The sequence below is a fragment of the Diadema setosum genome, chromosome 7, assembly GCF_964275005.1.
Source record: "Diadema setosum chromosome 7, eeDiaSeto1, whole genome shotgun sequence".
Classification (NCBI taxonomy): Eukaryota; Metazoa; Echinodermata; class Echinoidea; order Diadematoida; family Diadematidae; genus Diadema; species Diadema setosum.
The window spans coordinates 10,662,127-10,684,151 of NC_092691.1; the positions used below are offsets into that span (position 1 = coordinate 10,662,127).

The window sequence follows — 22,025 nt, forward strand, 5'->3', positions numbered from 1 at the left end:
CCTGTAGTCTTTTATTACTATCACTTTTTTTGGATATCTCAGCCATTTGAAAACCAACGCATCAAATAAACGTTGAATCCTTCTTAAAATCACATGCTCTTTCATATTTCATAAGAGGTTTCTCAGTATCTCACTTACGAATGTTCAAAACATGAATTTCCACCTAAACCAGTACTAGCTGTACAGTCCCTTTAATAGAATATAAGAAGATTTCCAGTATCTCATATTCAAGGGAGAAGCGTGTGTATCATTATGTACGGCTTTCATAGTTGCACTGAGCCTGTTTCATAAAGACTGATGGAAGGATTGATCTTACGATTGATGCGATTCAAAAAAAAAAAGTTACGCTCGATCTGATATCAAATCTGTGTAAAATATCAAGCGTATACATTTATCTTTATGAAACAGACAGGATTGATTTTATGCTTGATTCGCTGAGCTACGTACGCTCAATAAATCGAGCGTAAGATCAATCGTAACTCTTCACGAGAAAACTACATAGAATCTATAGGCTCCTGTTGCTGCAGATGACATTGTTTATTGAATGAAATAGAACTGAAATGAACTGAACTAAACATTCTTTAAATGGACTGAATTGAATCAAATTGAACTGAACTGGACTGAATTTAATTGAACTGAACTGAACTAAATTTTATTCATCTGATAATGAATGTCGACTGTAAAAGTTAATTGACTTGAATAAAGATTAACCAAACTGAATTTAGAGTGAATTAGACTATGCTGAATTGAAATTTAAATCTAGTAAATTAAATATCTCCATTTTGGCAAAAATGGACTTATCGGTTTTTGCGAACAAACTCTTCAATTATTCAACACTGCTCAAAACATCGTGCTTTTTTATGTTGTTTACTGTCAGTTATACTTTCATCAATTAGCCACCAAGATTTGTTCATGCAACACTGGCGCTTCCCATAGACACCAAATACAAGCTAATGTTTTACAGTCCTGCGGGAGAGCGTCATCAAAGGAACCTTTTGTTTGTCAGTGAGCAAATGCGGAACGTTGAGAACAATTTTTGAACGACATTTTCAAGAAAAGTTTGGAATTGTAACAAGGATCAAGCGAACTACGTGAGCTATGTAGGTTCGGTTGTGATGGGCGGATAGGCTTTATCAACAGAAATTGATGTGGCAAATTCAGGCGTCACTCCTTTCAATCAAAACAAACAAACACACAAACAACTTAGAACAAACAAAAACAGAACAAACAAACAAACAAACAAAACACAAAAAGATCCGAAAATGGGTGAAAAATGTGCTTGTATGTTGGGACTTCCAGAGGACTTCCATTCTAGTTATAAGCTATGTAAATCTGATAAAAAGGAGTAAAATCTCACGAGTACAACAATGAAGATTTGATCAAAATCGAATGAAAATTTGGGAAGTTATGAAATTGGGAAAGCTTCGCTAATTTATGCAGAACAGTTGTCGTACAGGTGATATGAATATGGAAATGAGTGAGCTGATTATCATCCACCTCGCACTTTTCCATTGATATAGTGAGTGTACAAAAAAAAAACACGAATGTCATAACTTTCTTATTTTTCATCCGGTTTTGATCATTTTTTTTTTGTTGTTCTTAAAGCACTTTTGAATAGGAAATTTACCCCAAAAATAGATAAACTTCAAAAGAAAGAAAAAAAAAACACCTACCGACCGATCCAAAAATGACAAAATCGGATAAGAAATAGAGAAGATGAGACATTTTGAATTTTCACACTTTTTTTTTCAGGAAAAAATTCTTGACCAGTTCTTATGAATATTCAAATAAGCGAATTGATGATGTCATGCCCTCGCAATTTTTAATGTACGTTATAATAATTCCGGGAAAAACTATTTGTAGCTAATTCAGGCAAAAGCATATTCACACACCAAAATATATCAGAGGTAACATTTTGCTTTTTTTTTATCTATATAATTATGCCGATTGAAATATGAGATTTTTGTCATTTCTGTATTTGAAATGAATAAGAAATTGTGAAAGCATGACATCATCGATTTGCTGATTTGAATATCAATAACGACTGGTCAAAAAGTGTTTTCCAATGAATATTATGAAATTTCAGAATGTCACAACGTCCTTATTTCTCATCCGATTATGATCATTTTCCATTGGTCTACAGGGTTTTTTTCCCCTTTCTCATGAAATTGATTCAACTTCGGAGTGGACTTCTTCTATAGATTATTGATGAATTCAGTGAATGAAGAAAAATAACCGCATGCACACTCAGTAAAAATTTAGGGAATTAGTTAGACATGTCAAGTCAGTTGACATCTACGAATTTTTCAAGTTTGACATTGTCCCGCGTGTCGTCATCAAGGACCTTGGGACTGGAGGGGGGGGGGGGTATAAATAAGACACCTTAAAAACTCTTAAAAACGAATTTTAAAATATGAAAAAATGGGTGAGGGGAGAAATCGCGGGGAAAATAATAGCACCCATGCCTTTCCGAAATTCAATCGATTAGTTGCTGACATGATTAAATCAAGTTAAGGGTGATGATTTCGCCCCCCCCCCTCGCCCCCACCCCTGAACGGTGTATAGGCCTCTAAGTCATGTGTTCTTCCACTCTGCCAGATATATAACATAATCTGATATCTTCGAATTTTCCACGTGTTGGACTTCGAATGTTATTATTATTATAAGAAGAAGAAGAAGGAGGAGTCTCGAGTACTCCATATTTTGTAGTAAAGACGTATCACTGTATACACTGACGAAGTCCCTTTCATGGAGTGTCCGATTTTATTCAAACTGTGTTGATTTTGTTTTATCAAAATTTCGGCATTCACTGAATCACTGATCATTATCATTGGTGGTAAATTTCAAGACTAGTAAAACGACGTAGGAAATATGTCAAGAGATGGCGCTCTTTTAAAAGAGGCAACTTGCACCATAATATAACTAGTCGCAGCTGCCTCATGATGTCCGGAGCAATAGAAGGTTACAGAAGAGGCTTTGTCACAACTATAGGCATAAATGCCGGTTGAACTTTCACCCAACGAGGAACGAAATAAAGAAGGCGAGTGCAAGAATGAAAATATATCATTATTGTAACAACGCAGTTTCCGACACAAATTCCATGAGCAGTGCTATAAAGACGAGTAGTAGTTTCATCAGCATTACTTTGCCCTGACCTATTGCCATAATTATTATGCCGCTACCATGGTAACGCAGTTTCTAACACATTATGGCTTGCATATTATCTTTACCCCAATATGTGTCAGTTTTATGAGCATGTAGCTTGCAAATGCCGTAGTAATTTATTCGCAATACTTCTCGATTTCATAACGCAAAAAATGGACGAAATGGACGCAACGGACGAAATGACCGCCAGCTGTATAGGCCTACAGGATTCAAAGTCCTTACTCACCTTTGCAGCCACACGAAAAGTGGACTATGACTTTCGTCGCAAAATACATTGAAAAGTTCAAATGTTTCACACTTTCCTCTTGATGTAGATTTCTGTAAATCTGTTACGAAAGGCAACCGAAATTCAAAACCACTGATCTTTACATCATTTGCGTGCTACGCCAGTGCAACAAAAGATTCTCAATGTGAAAACGGATTTGTTGGTTTTTGTTAACAATCTCTTCATCAAAAACATTGTGTAGTCAAAGTGTCAAAGATGAATAACCGACAGTCAAGCAAACTAAAAACGGGTAAAAAGGAAAATCACAACAGTGCGGGTAAAATGAATTTGTAGTTCCAATAATTACATATAGATTGCAGACCTATGGATTCGGCAAAGATGATTATCTAATATGCGACACAAGTCACCACTCACCGAGTGGAGAGGGGGGGGGGCAGAATGACGAAAAAACAGTAAGAAAGAAAGAAAATGGTGCAGCCGTGCATTGTGCAAAAGTAATTAAACCACGCAAGCACTTCACAATAAAAAAATGTGAAGTGTTTGCGCGGTCACGTAGTTGTGGGTATGTCATAATGTTCATGTTTGTTGTGTACGTTCAGTTCGGATCTCTTACTTTGACGATAGAAGTGAATAGAAAAAACAAAACAGATTAATAGCAACATGCACTAATATTCAGACATATTTTGAGTAAACATCATATCTTTAAGCCGGTTTCTAAATGAACTGATAGATCTACGTTGGGTAAAAAAAAAATCCAAACATCAGGGCCACGATGCTTTAAGGATTTTTGTGCTATAACAATTCTTGGGTTTTCAAGATGATAATCAGATGAACGGCGAGTTGGCTAAGAATGAATATTGAAATTATAGGGACTATAGGAAATCATTGAAGTATTGAACACCGAGGGAAGTTGGTTGAACGTGTATTTATGCATAATGTCGTTTGGAAAGTAAAATAATTGAGACATTTACCCGTACTTCATATAAGATCAATAATTTTAGTTGAATCAAGAAAATGGGATTAAACTCACTCGTTTCGGCAATTATCAGTTTGCATTTTATTGATGTTGTCTTGTACTGGATGAATGAGAAGAATTTACATTCGACTACCCCGGATTTACCCATTTATAAATAGATAAACTAAAAATAAACGTATAATTTCCTTCAGCAGGCACACGCTTAGTCCGACGTGGCCGGTTGATCTGCTAGACTTTGAAGGTTCTAATCTTTGAAGGGTTCTAGCAATCTTTGAACAGAAATCAATTCTTGATTTCCGTTGCGTGCTTCCAGGTGACCGTCGGACCATGCACACTAGATGTAGGAATCAAAGATCATAGGCCTATAGTTATAAGATCTTTGAGGAACCATGCATGAGTGACAGAGCCGGGTGATAGTGTCATTATGAATGGAGATATCTTCTCTCAGATCATGCAGTTCCTGTTGATGTCTCACTCAAAACGGGGGGGGGGGGGTGCTTATGGGGGAGTGCGTAGCACTACTGTGAAAAAAAATGGATGATATGGATGTAATATCACATAAATCAATGATAGGCCTACTGTGATTGATTATTATTTTATGAGCATATAAATTGCGTGCACGCAATGATCAAAAGAATATGTTTTGTATTTTGTTTATTTTCTATTTCTTGTGTAAAGTAATGATATTTTTCTTGTTATCCTGGTGTGAAATCACACAAGGCATTATCATGATATCTATCAATTCTTCATTCAGATCTTTGAGGATCTAAAAGTCTGAGGAACAGCTTCCCATGTTGGGGGCGTGACAGTGGCACACAGGGTAATTGATAGTTTGTGTATGGAGATGTGAGGCATACGAATGCCCTCTATCGGCAGCTCAAGACCGTGCGCTTCGCGGTACGGACGGTGCACCCGGTGCGCACCTAGTACCTGGGAAACTGGAGAGCAACGCATCGTCACCACTGATCGTTTGATCGTCGCACAAAATAATAATTGAACGTGCTATGGTAAGCCAACATAAAAATATCAATATCGGTCTTTCATTAAAAAAAGAGAAGAAGAATTTGTTAATTTTTTTTTCAATTTCTTGAAAAACCTACTTTTACATATTTGTCTTTTGTCAAGCATTCGTCTGTATCACAACATCATTTCATCTTTTCCCAAATAATTCATTTTACGCATTGATTTATAAAAAAAAAAATCAATCATTTAATTCATAACAACTAAAAAAAAAAAAAAAAAAAAAGCCCTACCCCTTCATGTAAACGTTTCTACATTTTTCAGTACATTATGTGATCACGATTTGCAAGAATATGTACCCATTAGACCAGGAGAAACAATCCTTTTGATAAAATGGAAGAATATTGCCCCACATTGTAAAATTATTTTGAAATGGTTGTGATATTCTTGGAAATTTTGTGTGCAAAAATGACATGTTCTGTGATGCCCTGACAGGGCCTCCAAAGTACTTCGCCACAATCATCTCAATAAGTCTCGGGCTCTCAGATTAGCCCTCTTGCTCGCTTGCGTGTGCACGTGGCCATAGGGTGAAGGATTTTGCTCTTTTGAGAAAAAGAGGGATGAATTTTAGAGAGAGAAAAATAAACTCAAGAGAGATTTTTCTCCAGGAATTTGATAGAAAGCTGCAAGAATAATGGCTTCAAGAGAGATGAATCATATGAGAAAGATACCTGGTGTTTTTCAAACAGACAAAACACTAAGTTGTGCAAATACGATTTACAAAATAGAAAATGATTGTGAAAAAACAAATAGTTCGTAAATAAATTGATTCATAAAAAGATGAATAGTTTGCAACCTAACGAATGATTTGTAAGTGAAATATGGTTTTTCAAGAAGACAAATCATCATGAAAATCCAAACAGTTTATAAAAGATAATTTGTAGGCCTTTGCATCGCTGGATGAATTTGTCCTGGGTCTGGATGTGTAGGATCAATGATTAATTTTAAACCCTGAATCATGGTTTATCACGTGCCTTTCTAAAATACAATGTATGTTGGGGTTTGTAACCCCCTCCCCCTCCCCCTGCCCCCCCTCCCCCTCCCCCCCCCCCCCCCCCCCGAAATAATAAACTGTAATGGTTATTGTTTTAAAAAAAAATGAAATTTTGTAAGTTATTCACTTTTGGCTTGCCATAGCATACTGTGCGTAGCTAGGGTCGCGCATATTAATAACGTACACGATAGATTGTCAACATCTATGCAGCTCATGTGTTTAGCACTGTATGTACAGTGCACTCACTTCATCTCTTTCCACCTCCCTGCTTCATCTATACAGCTAGCTTGGGGTTTACTTACCCTGCCCTGTGAACATATGTGCTGCATGCCCATCTTGCAAACCTAGCTAGTTCAATCTTCGCTAATTCTACGGGGAAACTTAAGCTGCCAGACCTACCTTCCGTGGTGCAGCGACAGTGATCACAGCATTACAGAGTCTACCACCATTCCTAATTAATATATCGGGACGTTTACGTTAGCGGGGTGCTGCCTCTCTGCAGAATCTACTGCCACTACCGCTACACTGCGCACTGCCATTGATTGCACTGCCAGTGCAGTGTCACTGGGTAAATTTACAGATACAGGTGAGTGGTAGCCGCAAGCAATAAAACCTCAGACCAATTATTGGTAGGGTGTTCCTAATTGGTATAAATTTATTTGTGAATGATGCTTGCAGCTTCTGTTCTGGAGATGTCGACTGTAATATGACTCCGCCATGACTGATGACAGGAAACTGTGTGTTAGTGTTAGGCCCCTACTGTTAAATTTTTAGTGTTGGTGTTGCAGATGATGCCAAATGCTGGCAGTCAATTAGCCCGACCAGACGCTGTTAATACGCTACGCGAATACGGCTTGTGCCGAAAGGGTGGGTTGGGTGACGGCGCGTCACGTTAATGGAAACACCACCCTTCGTCCAAAGCCCCCCCCCCCCCCCCCCCGGTTTTGCCGAAAGGGTGCGTTGGGAGCGTTGGGTCGCGTCGCGTTGACTGGAACCCCACCCTTCGTCCAAAGCCCCCCCCGGTTTTGCCGAAAGGGTGCGTTGGTACTTTTTCTCATGTAATATTAAAAGACGAGTTTTTCACCTTCAAACAACCATTTCAAAGAGGCTATCGTCCGGATCGGTTTCTAAGCGCACAGTAGGGAAGAGACGGAAGTTGGTCTAATTTCATTTTGTATTAAGCGCATTACAAATGTAATGTATTATTATTATTATTATTATTACTATTATTATCGGTTTACACTCTATTACCACTTGGTCTACAGCCAGTTGGTCTAATAGACTGTTTAATATCAGTTGGTCTAATAACCAGTTGGTCTAGTCATCATTTCGTCCATCAATTACTGTTTGGTCTAATTGTTATTTAGTTTAATTACTATTGGTCTACAGTCAATTCGTCTGATAATAGCCATTTGGTCTATTTTTTATCTAACACCACTTTGTATCATCAAATACCGATTTGGTCTATTATGAGTTGGTCTAATTCCATTTCGTCTAATCATCAAATGGTCTATAAAACCAAATTATTTTGTCCAATATAAATTTGGTGTATACATCATTAATTTTGGTCCATTGCCCAGTTGGTCTAGCCTCTGTCTATCATCATTTAGTCTACACCCATTTAGTCTAATAACGATTTGATCTTATTGTCTGGGCTATTTTTTTTTTTTTTTTTTTTTGGGGGGGGGGCTTTTTATTGATGTGTACACCAAATTTATATTGGACAAATTTGGTTTCATTTTAGACAATTTGATGATTAGACGAAATGGAATTAGACCAACTCATAATAGACCAAAAATAGACCAAATGGCTATTTTTAGACGAATTGACTGTAGACCAAATAGTAATTGAACCAAATAACAATTAGACCAAACAGTAATTGGACGAAATGATGACTAGACCAACTGGTTATTAGACCATTTAGACCAACTGGCTGTAGACCAGGTGGTAATAGAGTGTAAAGCAATCCGGACGATAGCCTCTTTGAAATGGTTGTTTGAAGGTTAAATATAAATTTAGAAGTCGTCTTTTAATATTACATGAGAAAAAGTACCAACGCACCCTTTCGGCAAAACCGGGGGGGCTTTGGACGAAGGGTGGGGTTCCAGTCAACGCGACGCGACCCAACGCTCCCAACGCACCCTTTCGGCAAAACCGGGGGGGCTTTGGACGAAGGGTGGTGTTTCCATTAACGCGACGCGCCACCACCCAACCCACCCTTTCGGCACAAGCCCGGGAATACAGCGTCTGACCAGCGAGCGGGCACCTTCAAAGTGGGGAACCACAACACAACTACAAAACTTATGAAAATTTATACGTTCTTTATAAACAATGTACACGTTACCAAACGTTACTCACCTTAAGTGCATGCTTGTATTACAGAAGGTTCGTAAGTCCATTGTCACATTGAGAGCCCTCGTGATAAGTCCGTGGAACCAAAAAATGATACTTTCTGGCAGATTCCCTAACACCGTCGCGGTTCATCGTTGCAGAATTCAAAATGGCGCCTTGATCTCTGCGGAAATCTTTTGCGTGCGTGCGATGCGCTGCTTGAGTGTTGGCGTAGCAGCACGGTCGACAGAGGCAGCGCGACCTTTTGAAAGGGCATTCAGATCATGTGACCTCCCGAATATTGGAAATGGCCTGGCGTGAAAGACGATGTACCGTTCGTGAACCGTTCACACATGCTGCATATAACCATCAATTTAGGTAAGTTATTAAATCTAAATTTCAATACTCATAGCATAGATATGAAGTCTCATTATCATTTTGTTCGTCAGATGAGTTTGAAGTGGCAAAAAAATGATCTAAAGTATCAAAATTCAATCCGATCGCATGCGATCGTTGGACCCTCTTCGTGTTTGGAGCTTCGTTGGTACAGCCCTGTCGCACTACGTATGTACAGCGGCGACTGGGCTGTGTATAGTTAGCAGTCAATTAACATTAGTGATCCTACTGGCTACTGCCAGTGATACACAACAGTACACAGTTAAATTGATACTGCAGCCATGTGCAGGATACCATCCTCAAACTTGAGGTCTGGGCCCGGATACAGGGCTGCCAACTCTAACTCTCAGTCTCACGCATTGAGCGTGAGACTCACATTTTGGTCCTTTCTCACTCTAAAACTTTATTTCATTTGCATGCATTTCTATTGATCTCACTCATTTTGACTCCTAAATTATAGCATTGGCCTATTTGGGAGTCTCACTCTCAACTAGTTTCCAGTGTTGGCAGCCCTGCGGATATGGCATCTCAAATTCAATCACGGGAAATGTCTTGTTATGCACCATGGTCATAGAAATCCTCGGCGTCAATATCAGATGCATTCAAATGACAAGAATGATCCATAATAATTTTGATAATAATATGTTTGCGTCAGATTGTTGACCCCGTTGAGTAAATTACTTGAGGTTAGACGGAGAGGAAAAGGATTTTAGGATGTACTTTTCTCAGTACCTCAGTTTTACTCTTCATGTAGAAGAGTCTAGACAGTCAAAGTATTGTAGCTGCAGAGGCAAATAAAGTACTTGGTCTGATCAAAATGACTTTTACTCAGAATCTGACGAGGGAAGTGTTTGTACCACTGTACAGACTACAAAAATGTACATTGAAGGCCCTTGTTAGACCGCTCTTGGAATATTGCTCAAGATTGTGTATGGAACGAACTTTCAAAGAGCGATTACAAAAAGCTTGAATCTGTTACAGAGCAGAGGAGAGCAACAAAGTTGGTATTATGGTAGACTCTATCTGAAGTTAAATCGCTCTGAGAAACTCAAGTATTTGGGGATTCCATCCCTAGAGTATCAACGTGAATGTTCAGATATTCAACAAGATTTTGCATGATATGGAAGACTTTGATCTAGCTTAGCTGTTCTCTTTGTTATAAATGATCAAGTTATGCGGGGTCATAAGTTTTAAGTTGTACAAAGGAAGGTGTCGAACTAGTAAAAGGTTAAACTCTTTCAGTCAGAGAGTACGTTGTACATTGTAGGTTCTAGTAAATACTTGGAATAGCCTTTGTGCAGAAGCTGTCGAGGCAACATCAGTGAATAGCTTCAAGTCTATTAAAAAAGCGCAATGATCACTGGAAGCAGAAACATAACAAATTTTATCCAGATTGCATAAACTGACCATCCCCTGGATACATCACATGGAACTCTTCTGAATTCAGGCTCAGGATTTAATCCTTTCATTGACCCTCTACAACTTGTAAGTTGTACAAGTCTTCAACTTACTGGGCATTATTCTAGATAATTCAGGTAATTCAGGTAATTCATCTGTGGACTTTATTGACTGGCGGTTTAGTATTATTCTCAGTGTGTCACCAGAAAGAACTGTTAACTGTTCCACTGTGATATGAGAAGTACGATTTCTCGTAATGCGACCAGCCCGAAGGCAAAGCTCCCACAGTATAGTTCTGTGTGAAGGAGCGCCCGGGGTTAAATTTCCTATGTGCTTTACATAAATCCTACGCCTAATCACAAAATATAATGATGTTTAAAAAGTCATGAGAGCAAGTGGAAAGGCACTTTCTTTTTTTTTTAAACTGTGCTGTGATTGTGAAAAGTGATCTATAGTTTTCGAGTTCTTGATTTAAAATCTAGATCTGGACTCTGTAACACTAAAACAGGTAAAGGTAGACAGCCTAGGTTCACCTTTACCTTTACCCGACATTCTGGAAGAATGCTGTGGTATTGGCACAACAGTCTGGCTTCCAGTTCTTGCTCTTTAAACTCATCCTTTCTCTATTCCTTTCATAGCTATCCTATTATTTTAGGCTTCAAATTCAGCACAGCCATACATAACGTTACCCTAACCAAACTCTAATCCTAAACCTAAACTCTAACCCTACTATTAAAGCCATAAAGCCACCTAAATTTAATCATACTACTTTGATACACGTAGTGTACATAGGGCCTATCACTTACATGGCTGTATTTTTTAATTTTTTTCCCCCCAATTTTAGCAGGGGCTACATGCAATGGAGATCCTGTAGGAGGAAAGTCTTGTCTGGCTTTCCATAGTCCATACAATATACAATATATATATTTTAATATATATGAATATAAATCAAAGGTTTATAATAATGGTGCGTCCCCATCCGGGTCTGGGCCTTTCCAGGGTTTTTCCGGTTCTCCGGGGCTGAGTCGTCTCATGTGATATTAATAATTTATGTAATTTATTGTTATTGTTATGTTAATGTGCGCGAAATGAATGACTGTGTCTCATTGTGAATAATTTATGTATGCGGAATCGCCCCACTTTATTATATTGGACTCACTGGAATACAAAATAATGCAAATGTTTGTTAAAATTCAATAGGTATGTTATGCCGTCAAGAGAAAAGTGTATCATGTATGTACTACACTTGGCCGAGTTTTCTTCTTCTTCTTCGTCTTCTTCTTCATGCTATTTTACTTTTCTCCTTTTTTCTTTCTATGTCTCCATTTTCTCTACTCCTAATCTTTCTGGTCTCATTTCTTATCCTTTTGCCTGCTTATACAATATTTTTTCACACTTTGAATATGAGTAGGATTCTGTCGAAGTTATGTGTATTTATGTTCGTAAATCTTCTGTAACATTGTGTGATATTTATGTATATGCCCTGCTTATTCTGTTCATCCAGTTATGTCCTGGGCTTTTATGTTTTGTATTTATGTATTCCTTTGTTCGATTTGTATATCAATAAAGTGATGAAATATAACATGTACACTTCACAACCAACTCCTTTGATAGTATAGCTTGCCAGAATGATTGTTTTTTAGCTCCTGGGTAACTTTGCTATAAAGTAATTTATAAAATGGGTTCAAGAATGTAGCCAACTGGAAGTGCTGAAATGAGTCACGTGCAAGTGCATTATTTTTTTACGATCATGCACGGCCTGACGTCACAATGTTTACACTAGCAGTGCGCACTCAATCAGTTGTTACAAGTGCGCGTCACGCGCTACTATACGCGCTGTCAATCCTGTAAACAACTTCTAGTTCGGGCTGCCAGCCGGCCTTTCTTGTGCATAAAATGTGGCGTACGTATACTCTTATACGTACAGTACTTATGTGCGGGATTTCCGAGTGTGACGTGCGTAAATATTTGGGACGAACATCTTCGGACATCTTGACTTTTGAGCGAGTGTTACATGTAGCTGACTGGTATTGACCCACAAAGGTACGTGAAAAATGCTGTTAGGTTTCGACCCATTTTATAAAACAAATGATGCACAGGATTATTTCGTGGCGTTAGTGAAGGTGCGGTGCACTCTCGAGTATTATTAATGTCACATTGAGTCTAATATTGTAGATGGCTAACTACATGTACAGTTTCCGAAAATGAACATTGAAACAAGTAGGTGCTTAATGACAATTTTTTATTGTCTTTAAACCCCTATTGTCATTTGTCAAAATGTTTTTAGTATTTTTTTATTATTATTATTTTTATTTTAGCTCATCTGTGCTGGACAGTTCAAGTAAACTATTGTGCTTCTTTACCCACCATGCATCTTCTTTAACAAATGAAATGCACTGATTGAACACACTACACCTGACCAATGATGTATTTCCTTTTCTTTCCTGTTCTATTCAATCCCCTTTTCTCTTTATCAAAATAGGTCTCATCTGGCACAACAAGTACGGCTGTAGGACCTACAGCTGCCATGGTGTCTTAGCCAATAAGAGACAAGAAAATCCCTGTGCTGTCTTTCACATGAACTCTCATTGGGAAAGAAAACAGCAACCATGAGCAAGCCAAAGTTGGAAAAGACGGTCTACTCTGTACCAGGGTAAGTCTGACTTGTGTCCAGGCATGTGTTTTGTGGTGGAGATATATTACATACATGTATAATGGCTTGAATCATTAGAGACATAAATCCAGGGATTGGGAGAAAAGGTATAATGTATCAAATGTTCAAATTTTCCTTCAGGTTTACATGTATGTCAGGTTCAAGCGTGTGCGTGTGTGTCACGCACATGCACACTGCTTTAGCTTCTGACCATTGCAGCATTGAGCATTACAGGTTTCTGGGATGAACACTGTACTGGGGCTTTCTATAGCTCAGTCGGTAGAGCACCGGGCTATCATTCCGGAGGTCTCGGGTTCGAATCCCGATGGAATGCCATTTTCGTTGCTCATTTGTATTCATGTGAGAAGAGAGCAAGAAAGATGGAGAGAGAGAGAGAGAGGAAGAGGGAAAAAGAGAAATTAAAAATGGGAGAAAAAACCCAAATCACTGTACTGAGATTTGGCATCTTGAAGTGAAGAGTGATGATTTAGAAGGTGGAAAGATTTGAATGGCTTTTATCCATGATTTGGCAAACCTCGTCCAAGAGTTTTATACCTTCCCACTCATGAACACATACTTTTTGTAGCAAGCCACTACAATCAAATGTATTTTACAATTACGTTATCTAAAGACAGTGCTATCGACAAACTCACAATAATGGAATCTTTATGAGAGCGACAATGCCAGGTGGTGGCCAAAAGTGGACTGGTGGTCATGTAAATTTAGCTCACAAGTGTCTGACCTCAATTCAAGGCCAATAATTCATCAATGATGTACACTTGTACTGATAGGAATGATTCCATTAATAATTTTGTTGTAGTACTATATAAAGAACAACAAACAAAACCAGTTCTGTGCAAGTGAGGGTTAGTGCTCTATCAGCAGGGGGGGGGGGGGGGGGGGTGTCCTTGCTCATGATACAATCGTAGTTTAGCATCGTGTGGACAGACTTGTTGATAGGAACTTGTGGATATAAATGTAGTTACTGGGGCAAGTGAGCCTATTCTCGAGGATACACCTTGTTGTGTGAACACTCGTTGTAGTTTGGGGGCCAGAGCTTATCCTCGAAGATCCTCGAGGTTTAATAAAGATCACTGGTCTGAATTTAACTAAATGTCATTGCCACTTAAATGTAGTTATGGATGAGGTTTTCCAATGCAATTTTTTTTGTGTGTGTGTGTGTGTGTGTGTGGTTGCACAGCATGACCATGTAATAGCATTTTTACATTCTTCAGTGACTCAAACTGAAGATGATGAGCCTTTGCACTCTTTGCCTGAGGGAATTCCTATTTCATAGACTGACCAAAAGCCCAACAGACCGGAAATCAAAAAGGGACCTTTAGATGGAATGTCATATGGATCAAAGATTTCATTGAATTTCATAGAAAATCATTAAATTGTGACAAACACACAGACATCCACACACACATGCATGCACAGCATGCACACCCAATGACACACACATCAAAAACTTTGAATCTAGTGTCCATCATGAGTAAAAAATACACAGTTTCCTTTCAAGCTTAATACAAACCCAGGTACACTGTAAATGCACACAGACATTCTCCCAGGTACTGAAATACACACAGCCATTCACCCAACTCCCCACATGGCACCCCACCCCCACACATGCTTTGAGAAGTATTGCATACAACATATATTGTACATGCACACCCAACCCCCACTCACTCATAATACAAGTATGTGTATGATATGTAGTAATTCATAAAAGACTCAATGATTACTCTTGCCTTTATGTTGTGCCTTTGTTAGAGAATAAGTTCATATGGAGCATGAACTTGGTAGTTCAAGCTGCGCATTTTTTAGGTTTTAAACGCGCACTAAAGTGCGTACTCTAGTTTCTGCTAGGGCGAGGCGCTCGCGCAGCAAAGGGATTATGACGTAACAAAGGCTTCTATATTTTTCAGCATGTATAATATGGTTGGAAATCACTGATCTCTATGGAAGAGCCCATTCCCCAGTGGTGGAGAGGAGAAAAATTCTCTTTTGGGAAGAGCAAGATCACTGGGTGAAAGTAGCTGCTTGGCGGAGGTCTGCGCTCTCAGAGTGCTTTCCTAGTATTGGAAAGTTTCAAGGATTTTGGTGGTAAAGTTCATAATAATGGAAACATGCAGAGGGGAATTTTTTTGGAGTTTGTAACCTTTGCTTTGCAGAGTGCTGTGATAAACTGTTATGAATTCCATTTGAAGCTTTTTATAAGTTATTATCGCGGATTTGATGGCAGCATATCGCCCAGCCTGTGAAGTCACAAATCAAGTCTCTCATGGTTCATGCACCCAACAACAATGGCAACTCAACCCCCTCATACAATGTAGCACAATACAGTGAAAAAGTTCACCTGGTGGAAAAGGTATCACCACAGCACCATTCAAGGCCCAATCAGAGTGATCATATACAATGTGTACAGAGCTTTAAGGACAAGTTCACCTTCATATGTGGATTGAGTGAATGCAGCAGTATTAATAGAACACATCTGCAAGAGTTTGAGGAAAATCGGACAATCCGTTTAAAAGTTATGAATTTTTGAAGTTTCTGCTTAGTCACTGCTGGATGAGAAGACTACTTCAGCTTGTGATGCTACAGTGTACATGTGTACAACGGTAAAAAAAGTATAAGGAAAATTCAAGATATTTTAACTTTCTCGCGTAATAAAAGAACACTTGACTTCCCTTTATCAGAAGGCAAAGGAGAATGATATTACCCTTAACATATGTCAGTGACGAGTCGAGGAAATTTGCACTTTTTTCAAAAAGTACAATTTTGTGAAATTCTCTTTATATTTTCCTTATATCGTTGTACACATGTTACATCATACACTCTAGTAGTGTTCTCATCCAGCAGTGACTGTGCAGATACTTCAAAAATTCATAACTTTCGAACGGATTGTGCGAGTTTCCCTAGATTTTCACTGATGTGTTATCCAAATATTGCTGCATTCACTCAATCCACATGTATCTGAAGGTGGACTTGTCCTTTAATATTGAAAAGGGAAAAGTGAGTTGGTGGACACCTGCCGTGCTATTATCTACATTGTCTGTGGTAGATAAAGTGTGTCTGTCTAGGGGCAGACTGGCTGGAATCCATATGCTGACCATTGAACCAGATCAGACAATGGCTGTGGTTCCACTTTCAAGCAGTTCAATTAATATTATCAGTGTGAATCGTCTTCTTGTAAATGTCATATCACAGCATATACAGTGTACGCCACATATTTTGCAAATTGAGACTTAAAACACAATGCCACTAGTGGTTGCATTTCCAATCAAGGACCATATTGACAGCAGTAGAAAAGCTTGCAATGTTCTGCCTTGGAAATACAATGTACTCTGAAGCGGACCTGTGATAAGGCAATATCTTGACAAGTTTATGATCTCAAATGCTGAGTATACTGTGTACTGTCAATAATATTCATATAGATGATGACTGGTGGGGGAGGGAACATACCGAATGTTCCACCCGAAGGGTTTGAAATGCTATTGAGGGAGATTATAAGTCCCAAGACGAAGTCGAGGGACTTATAGCCCCCCTGAAATAGCATAAAACCCTGAGGGTGGAACGTTTGGTACATGTTCCCGACAACAAAAGTCATCATCTGTTATATTATATGAGTTTATAGTCAAATACGTCAACATCAACCACCAGCACAACGCACTCGATCGCTCGCGCAGAGCCAAATTCACTAAACACGGGTCCTTCAAATCACATTTTAGTAAGCTTTACAATATGACTGTTCAATCGTTTGATATCGTTTATCATTTGTTACGTGAAAATGTTTTCCCAAGGGAGAACATTACAAGAATGTTCTGCCCATGGGCGAACATAACCAATGTGCCTCCATCATGTGATTGTGTTTAGCCAATCACTAACTGGTATTTGACTAACCCATGTAATATAATATGATATGATATAATATGCATATTTCAAATTATATCATAATACCTATCATCCCTCTTGGAATAGAGTGTAAGACCACCAGTAAGATTTCTCCAATCAGACTGGTCCTGTGCCAATCTCCCCCAGGTATAGCCCCGCCTCCCCTCCAGTTACAAGTATATAGCCCCGCCTCCAGATTTCAGGCTCTCTCAGTCACATTGTACATATGTCCCAGATATTTCTTGGATGGCTGCATTTCCTTTTGCCCTGTGGGTTTCAACTGAGTGCTGCCTTTGTGATATTTTGAATTAGTTTTCAGAGGGTGTATCCTAACCAGTGCCAGCATCAGTGTAACGTTAGTATCTTTCTGTCCTATTGGCTGCTGGCTTGTCCTTTCCCATAACTCCCTGTTGCTGATCAAAGCTGGATGACGCATTTTAAGTATTCTCCATGGGCAAGATTTGATAAATGTGTGAATTCATCTTTGAATAGTTGCTGAGATCCTTCATGTTTCAGCCCGCTGCAGTGGTACAGGTTTTTACAAGTGTGTTGAAGATCTTAGTCATTGTTTCAAAATGTGTATGGTTGATAATCACCAGATGTTCTGTACAATGTAGCTGATTGAAGACTGCCCTTCCTCTGCCAAATCTTACCCTGCGTCTGCATCAGTTTTTCCTGATTTTTCTATGTTACTCCTCAGGTAGGTGAAACTTTTCACTTTTATTGAATATGTACCTCCCAATATGACTTGGTTTGTGTTTCTTGCATTTATTTCAGGTACAATGTACCTTTGTCTTTCTTGGGTGTACATGTTTATTTTGAGGCCAGTCATGCAGAGTTTTAGCTGACTGTATCTGTCTTGTCTTGCATCTGCTGCTGTGTATTGGAAAGCAGAGCAAAAATTACCAGCAAAATCCAAATCATTTCCATTCAAAAGTTCAATGCGATTAAAAACTTTCACAGGTACGGAAAAACAGCATTCTCCTGAACATTGCATTTCCTGCATTGACTATCAAGATCCTATTATCCCCCTTCTTTCGCAGCTTCCCCAAATATTCCTTTCAAATGCTCTGGAAAAGTGGGTAGAATGTTTCCACTCTTTCTGGGATGTTTGCCTTTAGATCCTCAGCTAGAATTTCATCTGGTCTGGTAGATCTGCCAGTCTTTAGCTGTGTGATGGCTCTACATGTACGTATTTCCTCTTTCGTTGGTGGGCTACAATCAGTAGGAAGGTTATTGTAAGTTGGTGAAATATCAGGTGTATCTTGTGGGAATGGCCTGTTCAGCAACACTCTTCAAAGCGCTCTTTCTATCTCCCCTTCTGCCCTTCACAATCTGTGATAGTATTTCCTGTCTTATCTTTCACCAGTTAAGGTATACTGAACTTGCCATAGAATCTCCTTTAATATGATAGAATACAGTTCTCTCATGCTATTTCCTTTGCAAGATGCTACCTTTGCTTCATCTGCAATTGTACGTCCATATAGACATGATATTTGTCTCTCTTTAATTCTTGGTTGACAAATTGTTTATCTTTGTGTATTCCTGTTCAGCTTTGGACCTCTGAGACCCAGTTTGACTGTTGTTGATGACTGCCTTTTTTTCCTTTTGTTCTTCAACCTTCTTTCATGTCTGTTGAGACATCAATTCCTTGAGGCTGGGCCTCACTTACATGAGTACTTCCTTACATATTTCCATCTACTGACTTCTCGACCATCGAATCCTGAAGAACTTCAAACCTGATTTGTAAAATTACTGCTGACTTCCCCTAGCTTGTTTCAGTTTTTCAAGTGCGCAACGTCATACACTTGTATCTTGATCGTTTAATTGTTCTTGGGTCCAGAAAAAATTCCTCTTCAGTTTAAGTTTTCATATGCTTCACAAGTAACGATGGTGAACTAATGCAATATCTGCTCCCCATCTGACCCTTGCACATTGAAGAGACTTGTGAAATGTCCTGTTAAATACACATGTGGTCCGTCTGGTCCTCTCTAACCAAATCCTAATAGATAACCATGTTGCCTTGTGGATCTATTCGTGTTGAAACAGAGTGCTCTCTCCTCTCACTGCAGCGCAAAAATACAGAAATCTCTTTCCATTCTTCAGTCCTCTCTCCTCCACCTTCACTTCTCATAACTGCTTCAAATCCCTTCTTTTTACTGCCAATCCTAGCAATTAAAGGCACATCAGTAGACCAGGTTGGTTTAGTTGAATGCGTACGCGGGCGGACGGCGTAAGTTTCCTACAGACACCTAGTATGCTGTCGACTCCTCTTTAGTGCTTACACTTAGACCCATTTCCAGTCCGGGGCTGTGCATCTTTAAAGTGGCCCATAACCATGATGGTATACCTTGATGGCAGTTTGTGGATAGTTCCATGGTGCTTCTGACATACTATCCTGGCTCCCTGTTTTCATGCTCTCCATTATTTATTCAAATTGATGAACTCTTGCATCATTGCTTTTATTGCAGCTAATTGAGAAATGACCATAAATTGGCGAAAATATTAAAGCACTGATTAATTGGTGTATTAGTAGTAGACATGATAAAACAGATCATGAGCATACATACTGGATTTGAACCAATGATCTCCTGACCATCGGACACATGTTGTATCAACTGGACCACAAGCTTCCACCCAACAGCCAACACTTGCTGGTTTTAGTCCTCACAACAAATAGCAGATGCTTTTCTCAAGTTAATGAATTTTTACATCAAGTTGTTTTTGACAAATTGCCCTGCATTTACGTGTTATTTTTATATCAAGTTGTTTTTGACAAATTGCCCTGCAATTACGTATTTGTTTTTTGTTTTTTTTGTATTTTTGTCGAGCCCACCGGAGGAGCGGGGAGATAAAGGGATCGCCTGCGGCGTATGTCCGTCCGTCCTCCGTCGTCCATCCGTAGTCCATCCGTAACACTACAAAAACTTGAATAACTCTCTACTGAGGACTTTAATTTCAATCAAACTTAGAGGGAAGAGTGGTGATACAAAGTTACACATTTTTTTAACCAAACATGAAGGTCATCACAAGGTCAAAGGTCACAGACAGGGGTCAACAAACTTTTAGGGCCCAATGTTAAGATTTTACGGCGCGTTTCAATTATGGCTCGTAACTTTTCATGTATATGTCCGTTTGTAACCAAACTTGGCTAGTAGATGTTCCTTGGGGAGTTGAAGGTCACCTCAAGGTCAAAGGTCACAAGCGCGGTCAATGAACTTCCAGGATTTAAAAAAGAGATTAATTTCTTCTACGCGAATGGGCGAGACACATTTTGGCACTTACCTGGTTATATTAACTATTGTTTGTTGGAGAATACACAAATATCAATGATGATCCTACATTTCAAATGTTGTTCTGAATGTAGCAGTAATGACCTGTGCACCATGACTCTCTCAACCGATGAGAGCTCCCTGTGCTGATCGAGAGAAAGCATTAATGCAACCCCTTGAGTATTTGGTGCTCCATCTTCAGAATATCAGAGTATAGAACCGATTGCCCCATAGAGATTTTTATTTGTCCCTCCCTGTCCAATGTGTCTCAGACCACGTTTACAGTGCAGGGCTTGCCCGAGCCCGGGCTGCCCAGGCTGAGCCCGGCCTCAATTGTGGTACTCTGCCCCGCAATTCTGTCCATTTACAGTGGAGGGCTCAGCCCGGGCTTTTTGTTCAAACCTTTCAATATTTTGTCATAGTGGCACTCTGCTTGTAAACAAACTATCATTACTGGGAGCGCGCCGATCGCAATTTGGTACCGCATTTGGCCCAGTTTGCGTTTACAGTTACAGTGAGAAAAGGCTGGGCTGAGCCCGGGCCACGTACCTCCAGAGCTTGGCCAAATACGAGGCCGTTTTTGGTACCGCATTTGGCCTTTTGCGCGTTCACAGTGAAATGAGGGCCGGGCTCGGCCACGGACGAGCGCGGGCCTTTCACTCACTGTAAATGGGGTCCATCAAATTCTCCGTTCATGCATCTTTATCTCAACTGCTGCTTGTTTCCAGTCTTCCATGCTGCAAACATATTTCCTGCATTCCAAACATTCAAATGTCTGTGGACTTGTCATGATTGCGAAAAGAAACTCGGTAAGATAAACCTTACATAAAGTATTCATTAGAAGGCAGGGAGATAGACAAGGAAACATTTGAAGGAGGGACATTGGGTGATTTCAAGTTTGGTGCTAGTGCTAAAGCTAGTGCTAAAGCTAGTGGTATCTCCCACACAACTGCCTTAAATTGAGCTCCAACACTGATGGTCAGATTAACGCAAGAGATACCGATCAAAATCGTTGATCCCAACACTTGGTGTTGACATCGAAACCCCGTGAGGTATACGGGCACTGTGCAACAAAAAATGTGATGGCAAGTGGTTCAAGGCAAAAAATGTAGTCAAAAGTGCTTTAGAAGTTTTAGATACATAATGAGGAAGAAGGATTAAAATGCCAAAAATTTCATCCCCTCTCCAATACACATCAATCTTCATGTTTCTTCAAGGCTAAGGTTTATGTAGCCATGTCTAGAGTGTTTGTGTACATTCTGCGATGACCGTTTCATTACATAAATGTAGCAAAGACTTTGCACATACAACGTGCATCTATAATGGATGTGAATGTGGGTCTCATGGTCATGGAGCAACACTAACACCAGCACAGAACTTGAATTGACAAAGATGATAATCCCATGGGGCTAGTGTTAGCTAGTGGGAAAAAAGCATGTACTGGTAAACCACCAACACAAACAGTGGAGCTCGGTTCAGCAGAAGACATTCAGCATCTGGCCCAGCACCAACTACTGCAAATATGTCATAATTTTTAGGTGAACCTCCAAAGCAAAACCAAGTTACGACCAATACCGGTATTCAGTGTCTTAGGTATGCCTTTCATGTCCGTCACTCGACTTTGACAAAGTAAATGTATTGAAATCCTTCCTGTTTTCTTGAAGAAAAAAAAAGAAGTGTTGACGAAAAAGTCTTATTTT

The 22,025-nt window shown here is 39.4% G+C and overlaps 1 protein-coding gene and 1 non-coding gene across 2 annotated transcripts in view; both read left to right on the top strand.

The window, feature by feature from the left end:
* Positions 1–12,992: 12,992 nt before the first annotated feature.
* Positions 12,993–22,025, top strand: part of LOC140230355 (cytosolic carboxypeptidase 1-like) — a 52,449-nt gene continuing 43,416 nt past the window's right edge. The window contains exon 1 of the mRNA XM_072310504.1: positions 12,993–13,159. Coding sequence (XP_072166605.1) covers positions 13,116–13,159 — 44 coding nt within the window. The 5' untranslated portion in view covers positions 12,993–13,115. The remainder of the gene's footprint in view (positions 13,160–22,025) is intronic.
* On the top strand, positions 13,420–13,494 carry Trnad-auc (transfer RNA aspartic acid (anticodon AUC)). The gene has a single exon. It is a non-coding gene; the product is annotated as a tRNA-Asp (tRNA).